The 21,527-nt window shown below is 24.2% G+C and overlaps 1 protein-coding gene across 1 annotated transcript; it reads right to left on the bottom strand.

Moving 5' to 3' along the window:
* Window positions 1-3,176: 3,176 nt before the first annotated feature.
* LOC126894538 (nose resistant to fluoxetine protein 6-like) lies at window positions 3,177-20,347 on the bottom strand. The gene is made up of 13 exons (XM_050665623.1): window positions 19,817-20,347; window positions 16,771-16,985; window positions 15,221-15,438; window positions 15,016-15,107; window positions 12,123-12,313; window positions 11,549-11,712; window positions 11,313-11,481; window positions 6,892-7,085; window positions 6,120-6,261; window positions 5,805-5,994; window positions 5,607-5,749; window positions 3,974-4,083; window positions 3,177-3,475 (listed from the first exon to the last, which is right to left on the bottom strand). Exons 1-13 carry the CDS (start codon window positions 20,124-20,126, stop codon window positions 3,370-3,372), a joined length of 2,244 nt encoding a protein of 747 aa, XP_050521580.1. The 5' UTR covers window positions 20,127-20,347; the 3' UTR covers window positions 3,177-3,369.
* Between the last annotated feature and the right edge of the window lie 1,180 nt (window positions 20,348-21,527).

Consider the following 21,527-nt stretch of genomic DNA (forward strand, 5'->3'; position numbering starts at 1 on the left):
TACCACTTATACATAATTTAAATACTCATAATTATACAAATAATGCTAAAGCAATATTATTATATTATTTAAATAAGCGAATGAAATATTAATAATTGCTGTTCTATATTTATTCACTCCGTGTCTAGATGTAACAATTTAATGTTTTAAAATTTAATCATTGTATAATCATTAATTATAATTTTGTAATTATCTTATAAAACTAACAATTTTGTATAAAAAAATTGTAAAGCAATTTTCAACTATTTCAAATCATTATAAAATACATACGATCATTATGAATGAAGAAAAAACAATTCATACTAGTAATGGTGATAAAATAATTAGTTCAACGATGCCAGATGAAGACTATACAATTCATATTATCAGTATAACTAAAGAATTAAGTATTCATACAATATATATATATATATATTGTAAAAAAATTTAAATAAATATACTTGTATTATTAAAATTTATTAAATTTTTACAATCATGGCTTCATAAGACAGTTACTATAAACTACGAAGTCCTACAACAAAGATGAATCATAGATTGCCATATTGAATAGCAGTCTTATAATCATACAGAACCAAATTGCAATACATATAAATTACAAAGACCAAAATTGTAGAAGAATGAAAAACGCCTGAACTTATTATTTTAATCGCTATTACTATGTATGGAGAGAACACANATTATTATTATTACTATTATCATTATTATACTTACTATTATATAATATCATAATCACATTATTATATACTATATTCATACATTATTACTATCATTTTATTCATGATTTAAATTTTTACTTATTCAATATTTACTATTTTTTATATTTAAGCATAATATACATTTTTTTCTTTCGATCATAACGAGTACATGCTATGCACTCTTACATATCATTTCAAACAGAAACACATTTAATAATTTTCAGATATGTTCCTTATATCAATTTTTACCATATAACATTAACTTTCATCTCACCTTTCTAATCCGCTATTGTATTTCAGTTGTGAGAACACAACATTTAAAAAAATCAGGGCGGATGTCGTAATATAATCGTCACTATTATTTATATGGGATAACACTAAAATACCCTGTTCATGTACTCAACAATGCTATCTTTTTAGTATTTATTAATATATTCTTTTTCATTTCAAATAGTCACCACTTCTATCCATAGAAGTGGTACATTTTAACTTGTTTCATTATACATTATATTCTTACAAGGAAATGATCCTTTTTCGAACAAAAACTTAGATAGACATTTAAGAGAAATAGTCAAAAAACTTACACTGTTTAACTACATTGTAGTGTATGCGGTTCGATCATAAATCAATTAATAATTACTTTAAAAATCCTTCCTCACCAAAATAAAATCTATATTATTTTTGTCATCTTTGTTATTCTACTATTAATAGTTAAATGCATTATATCAATTTTCGTCTCGCTTATAAAAAAACATGTTAATGTTATATATGTAAATGTCAAACTAATTTATGTTCTATTCATCTGTATTGATCTCTGTTTTTCATGCTTACTTATCAATAAACAATTATACTAAAAATTCGACAGTGACGATTTTTGGGGGTAAAAAAATATTATAAAAAGCCAGAGCAAACCCTTGCTCCTGGCTGTTCATTTCATGCTCCGTATTGGGCTGTTCATTTCGTGCTCTGTATTTGGGCTATTCTTTTCGTGGTCCGCATTACGCTCTTTTTTATCGTGCTCCGCATTAAGTTGTGCGAACGTAGTAATCGTCATTGTCGAAATTTTATGTGTTAATTTGTGAACTAAAAATCTGAACTTGTGTATTTTATTTATCATCTTCACCTATATCAGCACTAAGAATAATTATAAGAACCAGAGAATTTACCAGGTAAGATTTTTTTTATATCGTTATTTTATGACCCTCAAATTACACCCCGAATCAAAAGTAACTCTCACTTACACATTTTTTTACACCAACAATAATAATCATTCTGACACCTTTTAATTTTTAGAACACTATTTTTATATTTTTATTTTTGAGTTACGACAATGAACAAATTAAATTAAATTAAGAGATTCACCAAAACGAAATTAACTTTCTATGTGTCATTTAGTTTCAAAGAAAAATATTCTAAGTCCAGATTAATTAAAATATCGACTAAGTCACGGAGAGTGAAATCTTGAGTAGAGTGTCGTAGATTTTGTGTATTTTAAAATCGCCGAAAGAACTGGTTTACACAAGGAAAAATGACTTTTTATAGTCTAAAGGGGGTAGACTAGCGATCCCTACCGTGATCCTGGAAGCTGACGCTTTCTATTCTAATTGGTTAATTATAATGAGGGCCCTGCGTGTAGGCGTTACATAATAATCTCTACAATGAGTAGATTTTATCCCATAATTAACTGGTTACTTTGTATTTTAAATAAGAGAACCCTGTTTTAGTGATCTTGTATAATCATAATATGTGACATACATGTACAAATGATAACATCATATTATATATTAATATAATAAGTAATTATAAAATATTCCTGCTCGACATACTCAAAATAATGCTCCTTTCTTTATTCCTTCCTCTACTACAAATTATTTTCTTTATTCCACCCTTTTATGTTTAAAATAGAAAACAAATAGTACTTCTGATTTCAATCACTCTGTTAATTTTACATTTATTCATATCAGCCAATTTGTAAAAATAATTGTCAATTTTTACTTGTAAATTAGTGTGTTGTAATTGCTCATTTTAAATCGCTCCATAAGGCTTATGTAAATTTTTTTGTGCATATATTTTACATTTTTCTGTTGTAGTAATGTTTACCAGGAAACGAACAGGACTTGACAGTCAATGGAACATTTACTCTGAATGGACAAGAAATTGACTTTAAGTCTTAGGTAAAGTATTTAGATATTAATAAAATATAATGTAAAATTGAAGGCCAACGATTATTATATTAACATTACTAAAATATTTTTATACACAATTAATTATGGACATTTAATATTTTTATAATGATAATGATTATATTTAAAATATTTTTATTAGATTAAATAAATATATCCTTTGTTATTTAGGTAATCTATCAATATTTTAACTTCTCTGTAACTTTTAAAATATAACATTTATTGATAAGTATTCAATAAAATTTTATTTTGATATAAAGCTTAAGCTTAAAATTATTATTAAAATTAATATGTGAATTTCTTAAAGTAAAATTAAATTTTAATAAGTCTTAGATACAGCCATAGTTAGGAAAATTTCGTTTTTCAATCTCTAGAATCTCTAGAATAAAAAAGTATAACTATTGTAATGTTATCTCTAGAGATAAGAAGGATTGTACTTTGTGACAAATGATTTTCATGTACTAATTCAACATAAAAACATGTTTTAGTCTTTATAATCTGGTAGACTGGATCACGACTGTTTCATTTTGCGTATCTTCCGGACTACATGTATTTTCTTGAGTTTTATTATTTTCATTCGATTTGCGATAGTTTTGTCTAAAACATTTTAATAGTTGTATAAACAAAATAAAAACAGATTGACTCTTTTTGACCAAGGAAAAGAAATTTCATTATTTTAGCCAGAAACTCATTTTAAAATTTAAAGAAACATATAGATTTCAAAAGATTGATGTTATCTGTTTTTATGACTCAAAAAAGTTTAAAGTAAAATCTTGAATCTTGAATCAATGTGTTATGTTTTATTCATTTTTCTTTAAAGTTTATTTTCACAACAATATATCAATAGAAAAAACTCAACTTTCCACCATCATTATAATTACACGTACGAATTTGTATGGTGACTCAACTATTATTCATGAAATTTTTTATTTGATAATATAAATTTTGTAAATGTGAACTTAGTCAATAAATAAAAGGCATGGTAAAATGGTCAGCTTATTCGTTAAATTATTCTACCATTCTACATAAAAGACGAGTAGCTTAGCTAATTATTAATAATATATAATTATAATATTCATATTTATACATAATTACTTTCTTCCAAATACAATCTTTATGAGATCAGAAATAGGTGCGTCGATTGTAAAATACAACAAAGCTCCAATTAGATAACTTTTGAAAATATCATGCATACAATAATTTATCTAAAAAATATATATATGTAGTGAGAATAATATTTGATTAATTTTAAAAATATAATTTAGCGGCATCCTCAGAAGGAAAAGCTCTGAATCAAAGTTTCACTTAGATGGGTGACCAGTTCGTTACTGAAGCGAAGGATCCATAAATGAAGACACTAGCGGCCGAGTCTTTAATTAGTGATAGTGCACATCAGGCACTACCACATTACATACTCGGTCGAAACTTAAACACTCAAAAATTAAATATTAGTTTTTATTCTTTGTTACTGTGTGTATTGAATTTGTACCATTCTTATGAAGGCATCATTTCTCTATTTTATCGGATAATAAATAAATACATAAATGAAAAAACCTAAGCTTTAAAATTTACATGTATACAGAATGGAACAAATCTAACTGAAAACTAATATAACTTATGATTAAAATGTTATCTACATAACATTTTACACATTTTTTTAAAATAAATTTTTACAATATTGAACTCTATTTAAAATATGTTTTATGTTATTTTCGCAATTCCAAAAAATATTTTAAAAATTAATTTAATAAAACTTTTTTTAAGATTTGAAGATAGTCATTTTATAGATAAATTTTAAAGAAAAATTTTGATACCAAACCTTTTATTTTCATTCAGTAGTTAAGTTTATACAGCATTTTTAAGTTTGTTAAATTTTGATTTTTTTTACAATTTTCCTATGATATCAAATGTTAGTCGATGTTATATTAAGTAAAAACTTATTACGTTATTTACTAGTAACAGAAAGCGAGTAAAAGTATAATTAAGATTATTAAAATAATCATAGAAACATTGTCTAAAATATGTTGAGTTTTTAATTAAATAAGTTCATATATCATAAATTTAAACGTGAATAGTAATAAATAAGTGCATTTGTTATCAAATATCCTATAATAAAATATGATTACAATGACAGAATCACGCAAATTAATAATTATTATCACTTTAACATTTGATACAATAGGAAAATTGTAAAAAAATCAAAATTTAAAAAACTTAAAAATGATGTATAAATGTAACTACTGAATTCAAATAAAAGTTTTTATATCAAAATTTTTCTTCAAAATTTATCTATAAAATGGCTATCTTCAAATCTTAAAAAAATTTTTATTAAAATATTTAATTTTAAAATTTTTTTTGAACTGCGAAAAATAACATAAAACATATTTTAAATATAGTTCTATATTGAAAAATTGATTTAAAAAAAAAAGTATAAAATATTATGTAAATCATAAGTTATATGAGTTGTCATATAAAAAATATTCAGTCTTTATTCGAGGATGATTGGGACAATAGTGAAAGTTTAAAATTACTTATTACTATCCATTTTTTTTAATTGGCAAAAACCAAATTTGATATTACTAAGAGAAAGTTTTCTCTTCCTATATCCAAAAAGTTCTTAATTAAATTATTCGTTAAACTTATTATACAATACAATATAATATATTTACCATATAAATATAATAAATAAATAAATAATATAATATAATATAAATAGATTATAGCTTACTAAATTAATATATGTGAAATGGATGGGTAATCTTTCTGTACTTGAGGAAATAGTCATCACCGTAAGGTTTACTAAGAAGACACAATACGAGAGTCTGCCTAATGGTACTACAAAACGATTATTCAATATCTTTGCCAACGGTCCTAGGGCAAAAAAATTTTTTTTTTATGTTTGTTATAAAATTACGAATAAAATTACCATAACTGGATGTAAAATAGCATATTACTATCCAACTTGCCAATAAAGTCCACGTACAATGACTAACGCTTGCATATAAAGCATTTTCAAGGAGATTGTAAGGGCGCAATTTATTGTAAAAATGTACTCCGTAAAATTGAGCCCATAAGCCAATTATAGTGAAGGCAAGTGTTCCAAAATATACAACAGTCTTTTAATAAATGAAATAAAATTATAATATATCATCAATAAGGAAAACATATATGAGTATAGTACATTATGTAAATACATATATCTCCATAATTTACTAATTATTTATATCTTTATTTAACTTACATATGACATCTTAAATTTTTTTTCATTAAGCTTTTTCACAAGAAAATTAATAGCTAATCCAATAAAAAATGGTGTAGCTCTTGTATAACTAGGTCTATAGCTTTTATTAAATGTCAATGAACTTCTTGGATTTTTCAAGAAACTGAAATCAAGTTATCTCTTTAGGAACATTGATAACTAATATAATAATTCTGAGTAATTTTTCTAAAGCTGATATGTCATAATTTATAACATATTAACGTCATTTTTATGACTTATTAAAATGGCTTAATAATAATATTAGTGGTTGTTGCGAACTGGTTCAATACATATAATGAATAAATAAATAACACGTAAATGCAAATATTAAGTAATGGACTGTATCGTGTTTATTATAAGTTTACTTGTTAGCCGGCGATTTCTCTGCGCGAGTACGTAGATCGAACCTTACTGTCAATTACATTGATCGGCGACTATCATTATTGTTGTTATCGCTTACTATCATGATAACGAGCGCAAATAATGGTGACATTTAATGTCAAGCGTATCATCTACATTAAATAGTATATTTATTTTATCGATGAAATATATTTTTTTTGTACTAAGAATTTCCATTAATCTTTATTGAATTTTTAAATTTGTGTTTTTCTCGACGAATAATAAAATTAACATAACGCTTTTGAAAAAACACCACTGAATTAATTACCAATTGAAAGTTGACTTAATTAAAAAATATATTAACTTATTTTAATTTTTAGGTTGTTAAAATCTTACAAAAGCATTGTTAACTTACGGTATATCAACTTTAACAATACCATCTGATTTTGTTATTAAAGTTATGTAAAATGGCATGGCTAATGAGAGAAATATCAAAACAATAATTATTCCTAATCCCACTTTCTGGTTTTTTGTGTGAATGTACAATAATATTACACCAACTACGTAAAAATGAATGTCACATGCAACATACCAGCTTACAATAAGACACTAAAACAAACATTTTAGTGGAAATATTTATTAATTACTATTTATACATATTATTATACAGATCTATTTATTTGAAAATTCTTATAAATTTTAATATGATTACCATTTGTTGAAATATTTTTTTTAAATAATTATTGGCTCTTAGAATACATTTAAAACATATTTTTATTATTTATCACTAATAAGAAAAAATAAAATGTTTTTTTTTTTAATTTCAAAGTTTAAATTTAAAAACTTTATAAATTATTTAAAATAAAATTACATCTTTACGAGATGTCGTGCTTCATATACAATAAATATATTAAAATGCTTGTAGTTCAATAAGTATTTACCGTAAAGTAGTTATCAACCTATTCAAATTTTTCATAAGAGAGGGGCTAAAAGATATGCACCATAAAGAGTGATTCTTTTAACGTTAGTCACTCGATTCATTTTAAAATAATGATACTAAGAAAATAAATTTTGTTTTTTTCTCATATCTATCTTGATTTATCAGTGGTTAGTTACTTTTTCATTAATCCCTTATACCTTAAGGTCTCAAATAAATTTTTTTAACGGCAACATATATATTTAACTACTTAGCTTATAAAATAAAAAATGATCTATTTAAAATAATGACTTGATGATAAAAATGTTTAACTCAGAGTCAATCCATGCCAAATCATTTAGAAGTGGTTGCATGACCTCCTCATTTTTTTCTTAAATTTTCAAGGTTTATTTTTTATGTTATAATTAGATTAAAACAATTTTTTTTTATGACCTTCCCATTAATATGGCTATTTTATTGTAAAAAATGTTAAAAATACCCAGAACGTTAAAAAGACACAGATTATTCAATATTGACTTAATAGAATTAAAACTTAAGATTTAACCTTATTATAATTTATAGTTAACATACAAAAAACCCAACCCAGCACAGGGGGGTCGCGCACAGTGGTGTCGTGGCATAGTTGAATCAAGTATAGTGATATCTGACAGTGATTAAAATCACTATCATAAAAAACGCTTCAATTCAAATCTGTAGATAGTGTTTAGTTTTAAAAAATTGCTGGATTATTCCAAAAGCTACATGATCTGATATTTCCTTATTTATATCCAGACTAAGATAAAGTATGTCGAATAAAAGAGAGATATAAATATTATTTCTCATAAAAATTGTATTGATGTAAAATGTAAAAAATAAAATCGAGCATTTTAACATAAAAATAGCATTCAGTACCCATTTTCACCGTGAAGAAAAAATAAAGTCCAACATTTTTTTTTTAATATGAATGTATATTACATAAGCTTTAATTTAAGATATATAAAAGTGTCAGTATTTCCGTAAAATATTAAATCAAGAATTTTCACACGAAAATAGCATACGGTAGCTATTTTCACCATTAAGATAAAATAAAGTCCGAAATTTTTTTTTACCATAATAAAGTATATTACATTAGCTTTAATTTAATATATATATATAAAAGTGTCAGACTTTCCGGAACACTTTCAAAAGTTAAGTTGAAAAAGTTCTACTTTCTACATGCATTTTTATGTTTTGAATCCCCCCTGTATTAAGGGAAATAGTCCGATTTAAAAAAACAGTATGTCAAATGAAAGATGTATATAAATACTACTCCTCATGAAAAAATTGTATTGATCCATACATTTTTCAAAAAGTTATAGTATATTAAAGTTAAAAATGTAAAATACAAAATGGCGAATTTTCACAAAAAAATAGTATACGGTAGCCATTTTCACCGTGAAGATAAAATAAAGTCCGAAATTTTTTTTTTTTTCATGATAAAGTATATTACATTAACTTTAATTTAAGATATATATAAAAGTGTCAGATCTTCCGGAACATTTTCAAAAATCAAGTTGAAAAAATTAATTTTTTGTGAAAAAGTTATCATTTTAAATCCCCCCCTATGGGCAAGTAAAGGGTCACATATAAAAAAAAAATATACCAAATGAATGGCAATGATATTTTGCATCTATATAAAAAAGAATTATATTGATATATTCATTTTTGAAAAAGTTATGCACTTTTAAGTAAAAAAAATTGAAAAAATTTCGAAAATTAGTGATTTTTAAATTTGTAATTTTTTTGGAGGTTTCCCTCATTTACGGGAAACGAGGGAATTTTTTTCAATTTTTGAGGGTAATTTCTTCGACTAGATACGATTTGTGATCTTTTAACGTATAATTGAAAGAAATCGGTTCGATGAAAGTTGAGAAAAAGTGGTAACAGACACAAAAAAAAAAAACACATCATAGTAAAACTAATACCTTTTCAGCTTTTCATCTAAGCTAAAATGTATGTGAAATTCTAAACTTAAATGACTTTTTAAAAATTGCACTTTTTTGTGAAAATTGGCTAATTTACTTAAATCGATTAATGAGTTATTATTTTATAGTGATTTTCAAATGTGGTATTGTATATATATTTGGTATTATAGTTTATAATCTATGCTTCAACAGAATTTTAAATATTTAAAACAATTTTCTTGAGATTTAGAGGCCTACAAAGTTATAAATTTAATAGTTAAAAATACACAATTCTAGGTTCAATTTTTTTGGGTGTCCTAATTTTACAAAAACAATTTTTTTAAATTTTTTAGTTATATAGCTTCAAAATACACCATAAATATTTGAAGTTTGAGAAAAAAATTCAATTTGTAAAATTGAGCATTAGAAAATCAGTAAAAATTCACTCAAAATCAAATAATTTAATGATAGTTCTTTTTTGTTTTTAAACCACATTTTTGTAATTTTTTTTACATATTGTGCAAATTTACTACTATTAGTTGTTTATTTTATGTTCGCCATTTATCTGTAGTTATTGTTATTGTTATGTTATTTAGTATACAGGGTGGCCATCACTCACTGACAACTTAAATAACTTTTGATCCAGTTAATATTTTTAGCTGATTTTTTTTTAAATTTAAAATTTAAAAATAATTAATATTTTTAATAAAATGTAAAAAAATTAATTATTGAGATATAGCTATAGACCTAACGTATAACTATTATTTAAAAAAAAAAAGCTAAAAATATTAACTGGATCAAATGTTATTAAAATTGTCAGTGAGTGGTGGGCCACCCTGTATAATATGTTACAATTCAATATAATTATTATATACGTTATAATTATTCAATTCATTATTTTAGTTGCAAAATAAAAAATTAATTAATTAAATTATTATGATAATATTGTAAAATAATTTAATAATTGTGGTTTTATTCTAGTAGTTAGAATATTCTGTCTTTATAAATATCAGTTAATGATATTTTAAGGCTTCTAATGGTACTGTTATAAATTAATAATAATCTGTGTTTTTCCCTATACCCGAGAATAGGGAATATTGATGACTTGTATGAGGTGATTTTAAAATATAATAACAAAAAATTTATTATCTTCTATGTGATGACTAATTATGTTTCAATTTTACGATGAAAAAATTAAAGGGGTAATATACATAAATGCACCCACCTCAGAAGCAAAACAAAACAATATAATTCAAGTTGATCCTATAATTCTTGTAAAAAACAATATCAAATGAAGAATGTATATGAAATCGGTGTTTGTTTCCTTTATTGCAAGGTCATTCTGTTTACACAATATTTTTAATTGTGTATATTATATAAAGTCATTGAACCGAAAAATGAGAGGTATAAAATCTTGTTATTACGTTATTTTCTGAATACTTATTTGCATAACTATAAATTATACTTGTTGTTAATTTGCTTAACAATAAAAATATATTTATACTCAAGAAACGTTATTAGAATATAAAGAAACGTTTTTTTTTTATTCGAATTGATCCTCTCCATTCAATACCTTATTTGTTTTCCAATATTCATCCGGAAATATGTTGGTTTTCGTTCGTTTATTATTTATTTTTATAATATTTTTTCTGATATTAAGCAGTATATGTAATTTTACTATTATTAAATCTTGTATCGTGCAATATAATTTATTATGGTATTAATAATTACTGTCTTCTTTTAAAAGTTACTGTTGTGATAGAGAGAACAAGAAAATGTTATGTATAGTTGTTTGTAGTTATATTTAAGTATAGTAATAAGTAAATTGATTTTGGTATTATGCTAAATTATTCAACAATATGATTTATTTTTTCAGTATTGCATTACAATTATACATGTTTTTTTTAATTGAATGTCTAAAATTTTGTTTTTTATTGACATTTAAATGATGATACTAAATTAGAAAAATACTCTTACTTGATATTTAACGTCAATAAAGTTGTTTATAAATAATATATTTGTCCACCAGTAGTCTTTACATATATTTGCTTCATCCCATGTTTTTTGCTTCCAAAACGGTCCGTCACCAAAGTGAGGTAGTAATTGAGCAGTGAAAACTATTACGGCAATATACCCTGGCATCATTCTGTAAAGAAGTTTCATGGAATATTTTAAAAAGATTTAGATATGCAAAGGTGGTGAATACAATTTACCTTATTATTCTATAAATTATTGGTATAAACAGTTTGTAGGAGAAAGATCCATTACCAGATAAAGTAGAATATAGCATTGTATATACTAAAAAACCACTCATAAAAAAATATGGATCAACTAAATTCATACTAGTTAATAAAATGTCTGGGCCATCAGTGTAAGTCTGGAAAAATGTTTATAAGCAATTTACATTATAAAAAATGTATAAAGAAATATCACAAATAAATATTCTAATTAAAATAAAGTAGTTGTATTATTACATATGCATTGAAAGTTTAAAAAAATGTATATAAATATAATAGTTTGATAAATTGAACTAATCACAATCTATTAAAGGCAATGCCTTGTAGTTAAAGCCACTCTTCTCTGTTTTACGCTAAATTTTTCAGTGAAATAAAAGATGCACAGTTCATGAATTACATTGAACATACATTTGAAATAAATATTATTTTAAAGCTACTTCATTAATTAGGTTTATTTGAGTATGGAATGACACAGTTGAAAAATGAATTAATAAAAACAATATTAGATAAATAACATATAAAAATAAATTATTTTATGCTTGAAACTTACTGTTTCTAAATCTTTAGGATAGCTTAAGGGCATACCGACCATATACATATATCGATGTCCAAATAATAAAAATATCATGATTAATAATTTGAAACCGTTCATTATATTCAAAATGTTGTCTTTGTCATATGATAATAATTCCTTGCCATTTTTTATAAAAGAAAACGAATGTAATATTCCATTGCTTTTATCTATACAAAGTTTTAAGAAAATTAAGATGAATAAAGGTTGATAAATTGTAATATTATATATAAATTTTTTTAATGCAGCGTGTCAGTTAAATATTACATATTTAACTGACTTACTAACAAGAAAATGATCTAAGTAGATGATAACTTTAAAACCAGTATAATGGAAATTTTTAACACAATATTAAAAGAAATCTTTTTACCTCAGCACACATAATAATAACTTTGAAGCAAAAATGATGTTTTTCAGGTTATTGCAGTTTTATGTGTCTTTTTAAGTAAATGCTAAAATTAAAAAAAAGAATCTTATAAAAAATACCTCCACCATATTTTACTGTAATTTATAATTTGTAGTATACATTTAAATTTAAGCGTAGCAATTGGCATAAAATTAAAAAATAACATTTTTAACGGTCATAACTTATTAAATATTAATTTTTAACAATCAGTAATTGTCCTGTTACTCAAATACAAGTTTTATTTATCTATTATTTTATTTTATAGTTTTTATGCTGTCCTAAAACTAGTAATGTGCATTATTGTCGTTTACATAACATCTTTACATGTTTTTCTGTCCATCGCTAATTATTATTTTTTTCAATGTTTAACATCTTAAAATCCTTCTTAACTTAGTATCTCTTGGGCGATTTCTTTGTCTCGTTCCATAAGGCCTCCATACTGATAATTCATATATAAGCCTATCTCTTGCTCTCCACGCATGTCCTGTCCAACTCTCTCTTCGACTTTTTAAGTAAAAAATACATTAAATTCAAAATTATTGTAGAAGTACAATAGACCTAAAGTCTGAACGCATTTCTGGGCTATTCTTACTCATTTCTCTTATAATAAAAATTAATTAAAAATTAAAAATATAATTAATATTGGAAATAAACATTTATGAGTGCATTATAGTTATTATTTGGAACTGTAATTTGCTTTATATATTAAAAATTAAAAATTAAATACAAAAAAATAACAATATCTCCGGAAATTTCCGAAATTATTTTTTTGAAAATTACCTCATCATTACCTAAAACATATTGACAGTGGAATTTTTACATATGAGTTAATCATATTGTTGCCCATAATTTTTTAAAAAAATTTGTAAAACTTCTTCTTCTTCTTCCTCGCCTTAATCCCAACTACTTGGGGTCGGCTAGCCTTATCCTAAATTTCCATTTGACATGATCTCCCACGTCATCTATGATCACATCAGCTGTCCTCAAATCGCATTCAATAGCATCCCTCCATCTCTTATTTGGTCTTCCTTTACTTCTTCTTCCTTCAACATTCATTTCTATAATTGTTCTTACAGTTTCTGATTCTTCTCTCCTCATAACATGACCAAACCATCTATTTTCTCTCATCTTATCCACGATTGACGCTACACCTATACTCCCTCTTATATACTCGTTCTTTGTTCTATCTTTTCTAGTCACTCCACTCATCCATCTAAGCATTCTCATATCTGCTACACTCATTCTCTGCTCTACTTTCTTATCAATCGCCTAAGACTCTGAATCATACATCATAGCTGACCTTATTACAGTCTTGTAGAATTTACTTTCAGCCTCATTGGAATTCTTTTATTGCATAAGACTCCAGACGCTTTTCTCCACTTCAACCACCCGCACTTAAACCTGTGTCTTAAATCCTCGTCAATACCACCACTCTTTTGCACAACTGACCCTAAATACTTAAAACCTCTCCAATCATGTCCTCGCCTATTGTCGCTCATCTCCTCATTTCACCTACCTTGTGTTCTCTTTTGTCAAACTCGTACTCTATATACCCTGTCTTATTTCTACTTATTCTTAAACCCTTTTCTTTAAGAGCTGAACTTCATACCTCTAGCCTTTGATTAATTTCCTCCCTATTTTCTCCTATTAACACTATATCGTCAGCAAACAACATGAGTCATGGCACTTCTCCTTATATTTCTCTAGTAATTTCATCCATCACTATAGAAAATAAGTAAGGGCTTAAAGCAAAACCCTGATGCACTTCTACTCTTATTCTAAAATCTTCCGTTACTCCTTTCACGCTTTTTACCCTAATACAAGTGCCATTATACATATCTTCTATTATATTAATGTACCTTTTCGGGACTCCTTTTTTTAATAATGTCCACTTTAGAACCTCTCTCAGTACTCTATCATACGCTTTCGCCAAATTTATAAATACTATAGACAGCTTTTTCTTCTTTTCCCTAAACTTTTCTATTAGTTGCCTCACACGAAATACTGGCTCCATTATTGACCTACCAGGCATAAATCCAAACTAGTTTTTAGTTACCGATGTCTCATTTCTCATTCTCTTATCTATTACCTTTTCCCAAATTTTCATATAAAAGTATAGCAGTTTTTATTTATACAATTATATATCTTATTGGTGATATTTAATAAATATTGACCAAAAAAAGTCATAAAATTTAATATAAAATTGATTATAGTTTGATTTTCTCATTTAAGTAGTTTAAAGACAAATTAAAAACTATAAAAGTGTAATTTAATGTTATCATCCAAATGTTATTATGCTTAATAAATTCAAACGCTAGATATAAAAAAAAATATTTATAGTAAAAAAAGGTTTTCTTCATCTTCTAAACCCTCGCCTTAATCCCAACTACTTGGGGTCGGCCAAAAAAGGGGTATTATCTGTATTTATAAATTTTTACTGAATAAATGATAATAGATTTTTCTTACTTGCGTTCTTCTTGTTTTCTTTTTTGAACAAAGAAATGAAATGAACTGATGTAGCCATACAACAAATTAAACATAACACACAAAATGTTGCACTAAAATTATATAATTTTCAATTTATTATTTATATAAATGAAAAATGTTCTACTTGTTTTTAGTGGTGTACAAATAATTAATTACAAAATTTAAAATTTATAATAACATGTACCTTGTTAAATAATAACCTGTTGTATAAGGATATAAATCTGTGCTTATAGAACACAGAATAGGGTCAACAAAAGCAATAGCTTTTATTTTTTTTGGAAAGAACACTTGATCCAGTGAAAATTGTAAGGAATTTTGAACGTCCAAGGCTTTGCAAGATTCTGGTACACAAATACCAAATTTTAAATTATTCCGAGGCATTTGATTTGGATGTTCAACCCACTATAATTAAACATTTCATTACTTTTACTTCATGTGTGTTTAAAATAATTATAAATTATTGTCTAAAAGATATAAATTCAACCATTTGTAAAATAATAAGTGATATTTTTTAAATTTATTTAAAAGTACATAAAATAATTAAAAACATTTTAAAACAATCATTTCGTTGAATATATCTTTTAGAAACAATTTAGTATCAAAATCTATCATTAAGATTTTATATTTAAATTTCTAGACAGTTTCAAAATTTGAAAGTGTTTTAATTTTTCCGAGTGTAATTTATGGTATCAACGATTTGATATAAAGTATAAAAGTACATGCTATTATGTATATACTATTATTTTACACTTAAAATTGATTGTAGTCATACATTTTTTTCAATGATAAAATTGATAGCGATAATATTAGTTGAAAAATACAACAATTTTGTGTTAGTTTAATGATTGATGATTTGTTAAAAAACTAATGTTTAGGTAAACCTTTATGAATTATTAAATCAAATAAATTGTCAATTGTAATAACTTTTTGTGTATTAAAAAGTAAGTCATTTTTCCATTATGATGTTTTGTAGGGGATACTAAAATTAATATTTTATAATTTGATTCTAATAGTTGCTGTTAAAATAAAAATAATAATTGAATAATGAAGTCATATAAATTACTTAAAATAATTTTTATTTATTATTATTTATAGGTTTACTGAAATATTAAAAAAATTATTTAATAAAGTTTATTTAAAATAAATTTAGAGCTACATATTTTTACATTACTTTTTGTAAAGTATTGTAATGTAACCGTACTTATAATATTAATAAGTATGTACAAGTATGTACAAGTAGATAATGTCAAATGTAAAAAAACAGTTAATAATTCATTCATAAATACATATAATAAATCAAATTTACAAACTTATAATTAAGTCTGTCCATAATAATAATATTAAATGTTTTTCATTTAGGTAAACGCTCATTCAAGTAAAGATAAATTTTAATGGAAAAAAATCGATGCCTACAATCAACATTTATTATGCAATTATCGCACATACTTCTATCCTCTTCTTTATAAGATGATTATCGATTTTTATCGTATAAAATATACACAAGAATAAATGTCAAACTTTGAAATGCTTGAGAAATCCAATTAAAAAACATTAATATAATATTTTGTTACAAATTTTTATTTTTTGATTCATTCGACAAAATGGTTATTTTGAAATGCTTTGATTTTTTAAGTAAAATATAAGCATCAAAATTTGATTCAATTTTAAAAATCTGCAGACGTGTATAAATAAAATACATAAAATAAAATATTTATAATTAAACAGTTGTCATACTCTAAGTATTTGATCCCAAGAATTATTATAAGCATTGTAAGCATTCTGGATGTCGATAGAATGATTAGATGATGAAGAAGTATATAGTGTTATATCTGATAGACAATATTGACCACGAATAGGAAATTTAACATCTGTACATTCGTCATAAACACCCATTTGATAATTGTTTCCGACTAATATTCCAGTAGGATAACGACTCCATGAATCTGCCACTGTAAGATTATACTAAATAATTGAAAATATAATTTTCAAGTACTTTATAAAATACTAAAAATAATAATCTAAAGACTTGACACACAGTAATGAATGTATTCATATAAACTATTTTTCTCTATTAATAATAGTTGGGAGACAATAAATTTTGATGTCCTTAATATTTTTATAAATTATAAAAAGATAAATTTTGTGATTTATACTTCTGTTTAAGGCATTTTTGAAAATAAAATTTAATACCTAATTATGATTTGTAGAATATGACTTATTATGAATACCATCCCTTGTTTTTTTTTTTTTTGAAAGATTTTTCCATAAAAATGTACACATTAAATTTGCATTAGTTTTGTAAGCCATAGTTAATATTAAGTCAATTGTAAGAAAAAATTATTTCTAAAGATAGATCTTAAGAATAACTTTCGCAAGTTAGACAATAGCTGGAGAATGAATTAAATAAAATTTTAACTGGCTGATAACTTGTTTTATGTTGTTACTTTTCTAATCACTATAATTTTTAGTAATAGCCAAAAGGAGATTGCTACGTAGAATAATTCTTATTTATAAGTAATTATTCAAAACTGGTTATCAATCAGCCAAAATTTCATTTAGTTCATTCTCTATTAAATATTTTCGATAGTTAACCCCTAATTTATCCTTAGAAATAAGTTTTTCTTACAATTCACTTGATATTTACAATGGTTCATAAAAATAATGCAAATTTTAATCTGTACATTGTTATGGAAAACTTTTTCAAATTTGAAGAGTATAATTCTTTTCTATCACGTATAAATGGTAGTACGTAATAGTTATGAATAATTTTTTTTATTTACACAAACTTTTGAATTCACAAATAGTACATTGGTAGTTGATTAGAAATTTATTTAACGAGTTTTTAACTGAAATAAAGAGAAAAATAAAATATTACCTTTTGTCTAATAATGAAGCAATAGTAATATTTAAATAGTTTTTAATGAGCAAATTTGTAAATAAATAATCATTTCTTCAAGTTATTAGCATCCTTTATTAGTTAAATTTTAATTAACCTAGAATTCTTAATTAGTGAAAAAAATATAACAGTATCATACATTTCTATAAATATATAATATATATAAATAATCTAAATAATGTATTCGATTTCAGTTCGAAGATTTTGAAACGATTAAAAAAATATGAAAAAATGGTCCAAAATTTGATATTTATTAACCATTTTTTTATAGTTATTAAATTTTAGAAATGTTATATTAATTTTAATTCTCCTCTCAAATATATTTATATACGTCATCCAAACATAAGGTTTGGTAAGATTACAAATTAACATTTACAACATTTAAAAAAAATATTGAATTCTAAACCAAGTTTTTGTGAAAATATTTTCATATAGTTCTTACATGATTCTAAAATATTGTAGTAATGTTACCAGAAAATAAAATGGTCAAAATTCTCATATAAAATTATAATATCTCTTTAAAATCAGTCAATTTACTATAATAATAGTATTATAGTATCATTCCCATCATATATTCAATATATGATGTTATATTGTATGTATATTCAAATACCATGTAACATGTTAAAGCATTTAATCATCTTAAAATTGTTAATACAAAATACGTGGAATAGTTGGGAGAAGTATAGATGATATTTGACAGTGTTCATTAGCGTTTTAAATTATTTGTTATATCATGCAATATGCGTTTGAACTCATAAGAGCATTTTCAAAAATTGAAAATAATGTCATTTTTTTCTTTATCGCCTACTTTTTAACAGTATAACTATTTTTTTTTTTTTGTACACTTTATGCGATTTTCTTAATATAGGTTAAAATTTGTTAATAATTCTGAAAATTTTCAAAAACTGATTTGATAAAAAAACTTTTTACATTCGTGGTTGTCTGTTGAAACTCTTCCTGTAATTAGATATTTTGATCAGATTTTAACAAAAACTATATCAAAAAGAAGATTAATGTATCTATTAAATACTATTAAAGTTTTATTAGGATCAAGATTTTATGAAAATTGTTATAGAAAATTTGAAATTTTTACTATAGTGCAATTTTGATATATTCTTTAAAATGTGGGAGATTTTTTAAAAGTTTTGGCGCTGATAAGTTTAATTAGATTGAATTTGGATTTATTTTTACTTAAAAGTGAACCAGAGAGTACTTAAAAGTTTCATAAACAGGCATCAAATCAACCATCAAAAATCCTATACATTCTCAACTTCGAATTAAAGCTAAAATAAGTATGAAATTTTCTTGTGAATATATTACTAAAATGCATTTTTTATAATATTGATAAACTTACTAAAATAGTCTTGATCAAATATTCATTCAAAGAGTTTAATATAAAAATGTGAAGTTAAAAAATTGGTCATAAATTATATACAGTATTTATATTTGTTTACAGTAATTTCTATCATTTTACTTACAATTTCTTTGAAATATTTGTAATTGTTAATTTTGAAATATTTCATATCATTTTTTTCCTACTAATATTAAAGTAATATTTATTGATATTTAACATTATATTTTTTTTAATAAAATATAAATATTTGAAATACATGTAAAATATTTAAGTTATAAAAAAAAACTTGAAAATAATTTTTTTAAATGAATATATCAATAATAATATTGTACCATTATTGTTTTAACTTTAAACTATTGAAATATTTTCTATTCCAGAAGATTAAAACAAAAAGTACTACGAGTTGGTATTTCAGAGCCTATACTGATAAATTTAGATTTGATTTCTATTTAATACATTTTACTATTTGGTAGCACATTTTATGTCTCTAACACTCTATTAACTGTTACTTAAGGATATTGACTTACTTTGTGTGGCCCAGTATGAATGATTTTTTAAATGCTTGATATATAATTCTGTTTGAATGCGACATGCAGAGTTGTTAGTTCGACTAACAGTAAAGTTAGCGAAAGCCTTGTAAAATAAGTCAGCTATTTGTGACGATGGGATTTCATTGTTAACTGAACTTATGTTCCATACATTTTTTGATATTGAAGTGTCTATGGAATCCTTTTGATTTTGAGCAAATGATGCATTTAAAGTTTGTGATAATGATACGTTTAATTCGATGAGTAGTAATATCATTATTAAAAATATGCTTATTATCTGCCAAGCCATTTTAGACTGAAATAAATTATAATAGGTTTAAAAGAAAATTTTAGTTGATTCGTCAGTTGTTATAACATGTACAATTAACTAGTAACTGAAGGCGTTTTGATTAGGCTCTCCAGTTTCAGACAATCTTATAATAATTAGTCATCTCAAAATAGTTTAGTCAATGACCTTGTCTTTTTTTTTTACATAACTGAACTCTTCAGTTAAAATGTACATAATAAAGTAAAACTTCTTAAAGTATGATTTTACTCTACAGTAGAAGAAGTGATTTAACAAATTTATTAAACAAAAATCATGTCATTAGTCTTATTATTTGAACATTTTAGCTAGTTTACGGAGCCATATCAATTTTACCTATTGAGTTGAATACACTATAATTAATTTTATATATATATATTTTTTGAAGTTCTAATGTAATATGACTTTTGTGTATTTACACATAAATTGTGTATTTATTTCTATTGAAGCAAATATATAGAATATTTTACAAAGTATACTGTACAAATTGTAATCCAATTTATATATTATACCAGTTGAATTAAAATTTATTGATAAAACGAGACGTGTATTTTCATAAAATAACATAAATAAATTGAAAAATATTTTTAAATTCATATAATAAATGAGCTTTTTACTAATTTGTCTCAATATATCAATTAGTATTTTTACCAAATTTCAAGTTTTTTATGGTGAACACTTTTTTTAAGAAACTTAATTAAATCCTAAGGGTGTCAACTTGCTCCATCATGCTCTAAATATTTAAGAATATTAATTATGATACTTAGGTAAAAGAACATTTGATAAAAATCTCATCTATCTAAATGTCTTGATTATTTGAAACTTAAAAAATAATTTTAATACAAATATAATTTTTTATTACTTTCATCATTTTTGTAGTTTATGTATTAGAATATTTATTTATTTTATTAATTTAACCATTATTTTTATGATAAGAAGCATTTTTGTGAATAAAGCGCACATTTTTTTTATCAATTAATAATAATGCGTTTTGTTTTGTATATGAACTATAGTTATACAGAAACTTATTAAAGTGTATATGAGTTCAAAAGTAAAATCGTGTACGTAAATTTAGTTTTTATTTTTAAACGTCTGACAATTTTTTAATATAAACAATTTACTAATGATAATAACGGATTTATAAATGAATACCGCTAACATTATTGCATTGTACAAAACAGTAAATTATAGGTGCAAGTAAGTTTTAAACTTGGCTCTATTTTTACTATATCACGTGATCTTTAGTGTCTCTGCTTTACTCACTCCCTTGCCCACTCGGCACGTCAAATCGATGATCTCCATGCAATTGTCATCCGTTTACAGTTCATCATTGCACATCAGTAAGTCAATTGTTTTATGTGTCATCTTTTTCGTAGCAAGCACCTT

This window comes from Daktulosphaira vitifoliae, unplaced genomic scaffold (genome assembly GCF_025091365.1).
Source record: "Daktulosphaira vitifoliae isolate Bord-2020 unplaced genomic scaffold, ASM2509136v1 Scaffold_1, whole genome shotgun sequence".
NCBI lineage: Eukaryota > Metazoa > Arthropoda > Insecta > Hemiptera > Phylloxeridae > Daktulosphaira > Daktulosphaira vitifoliae.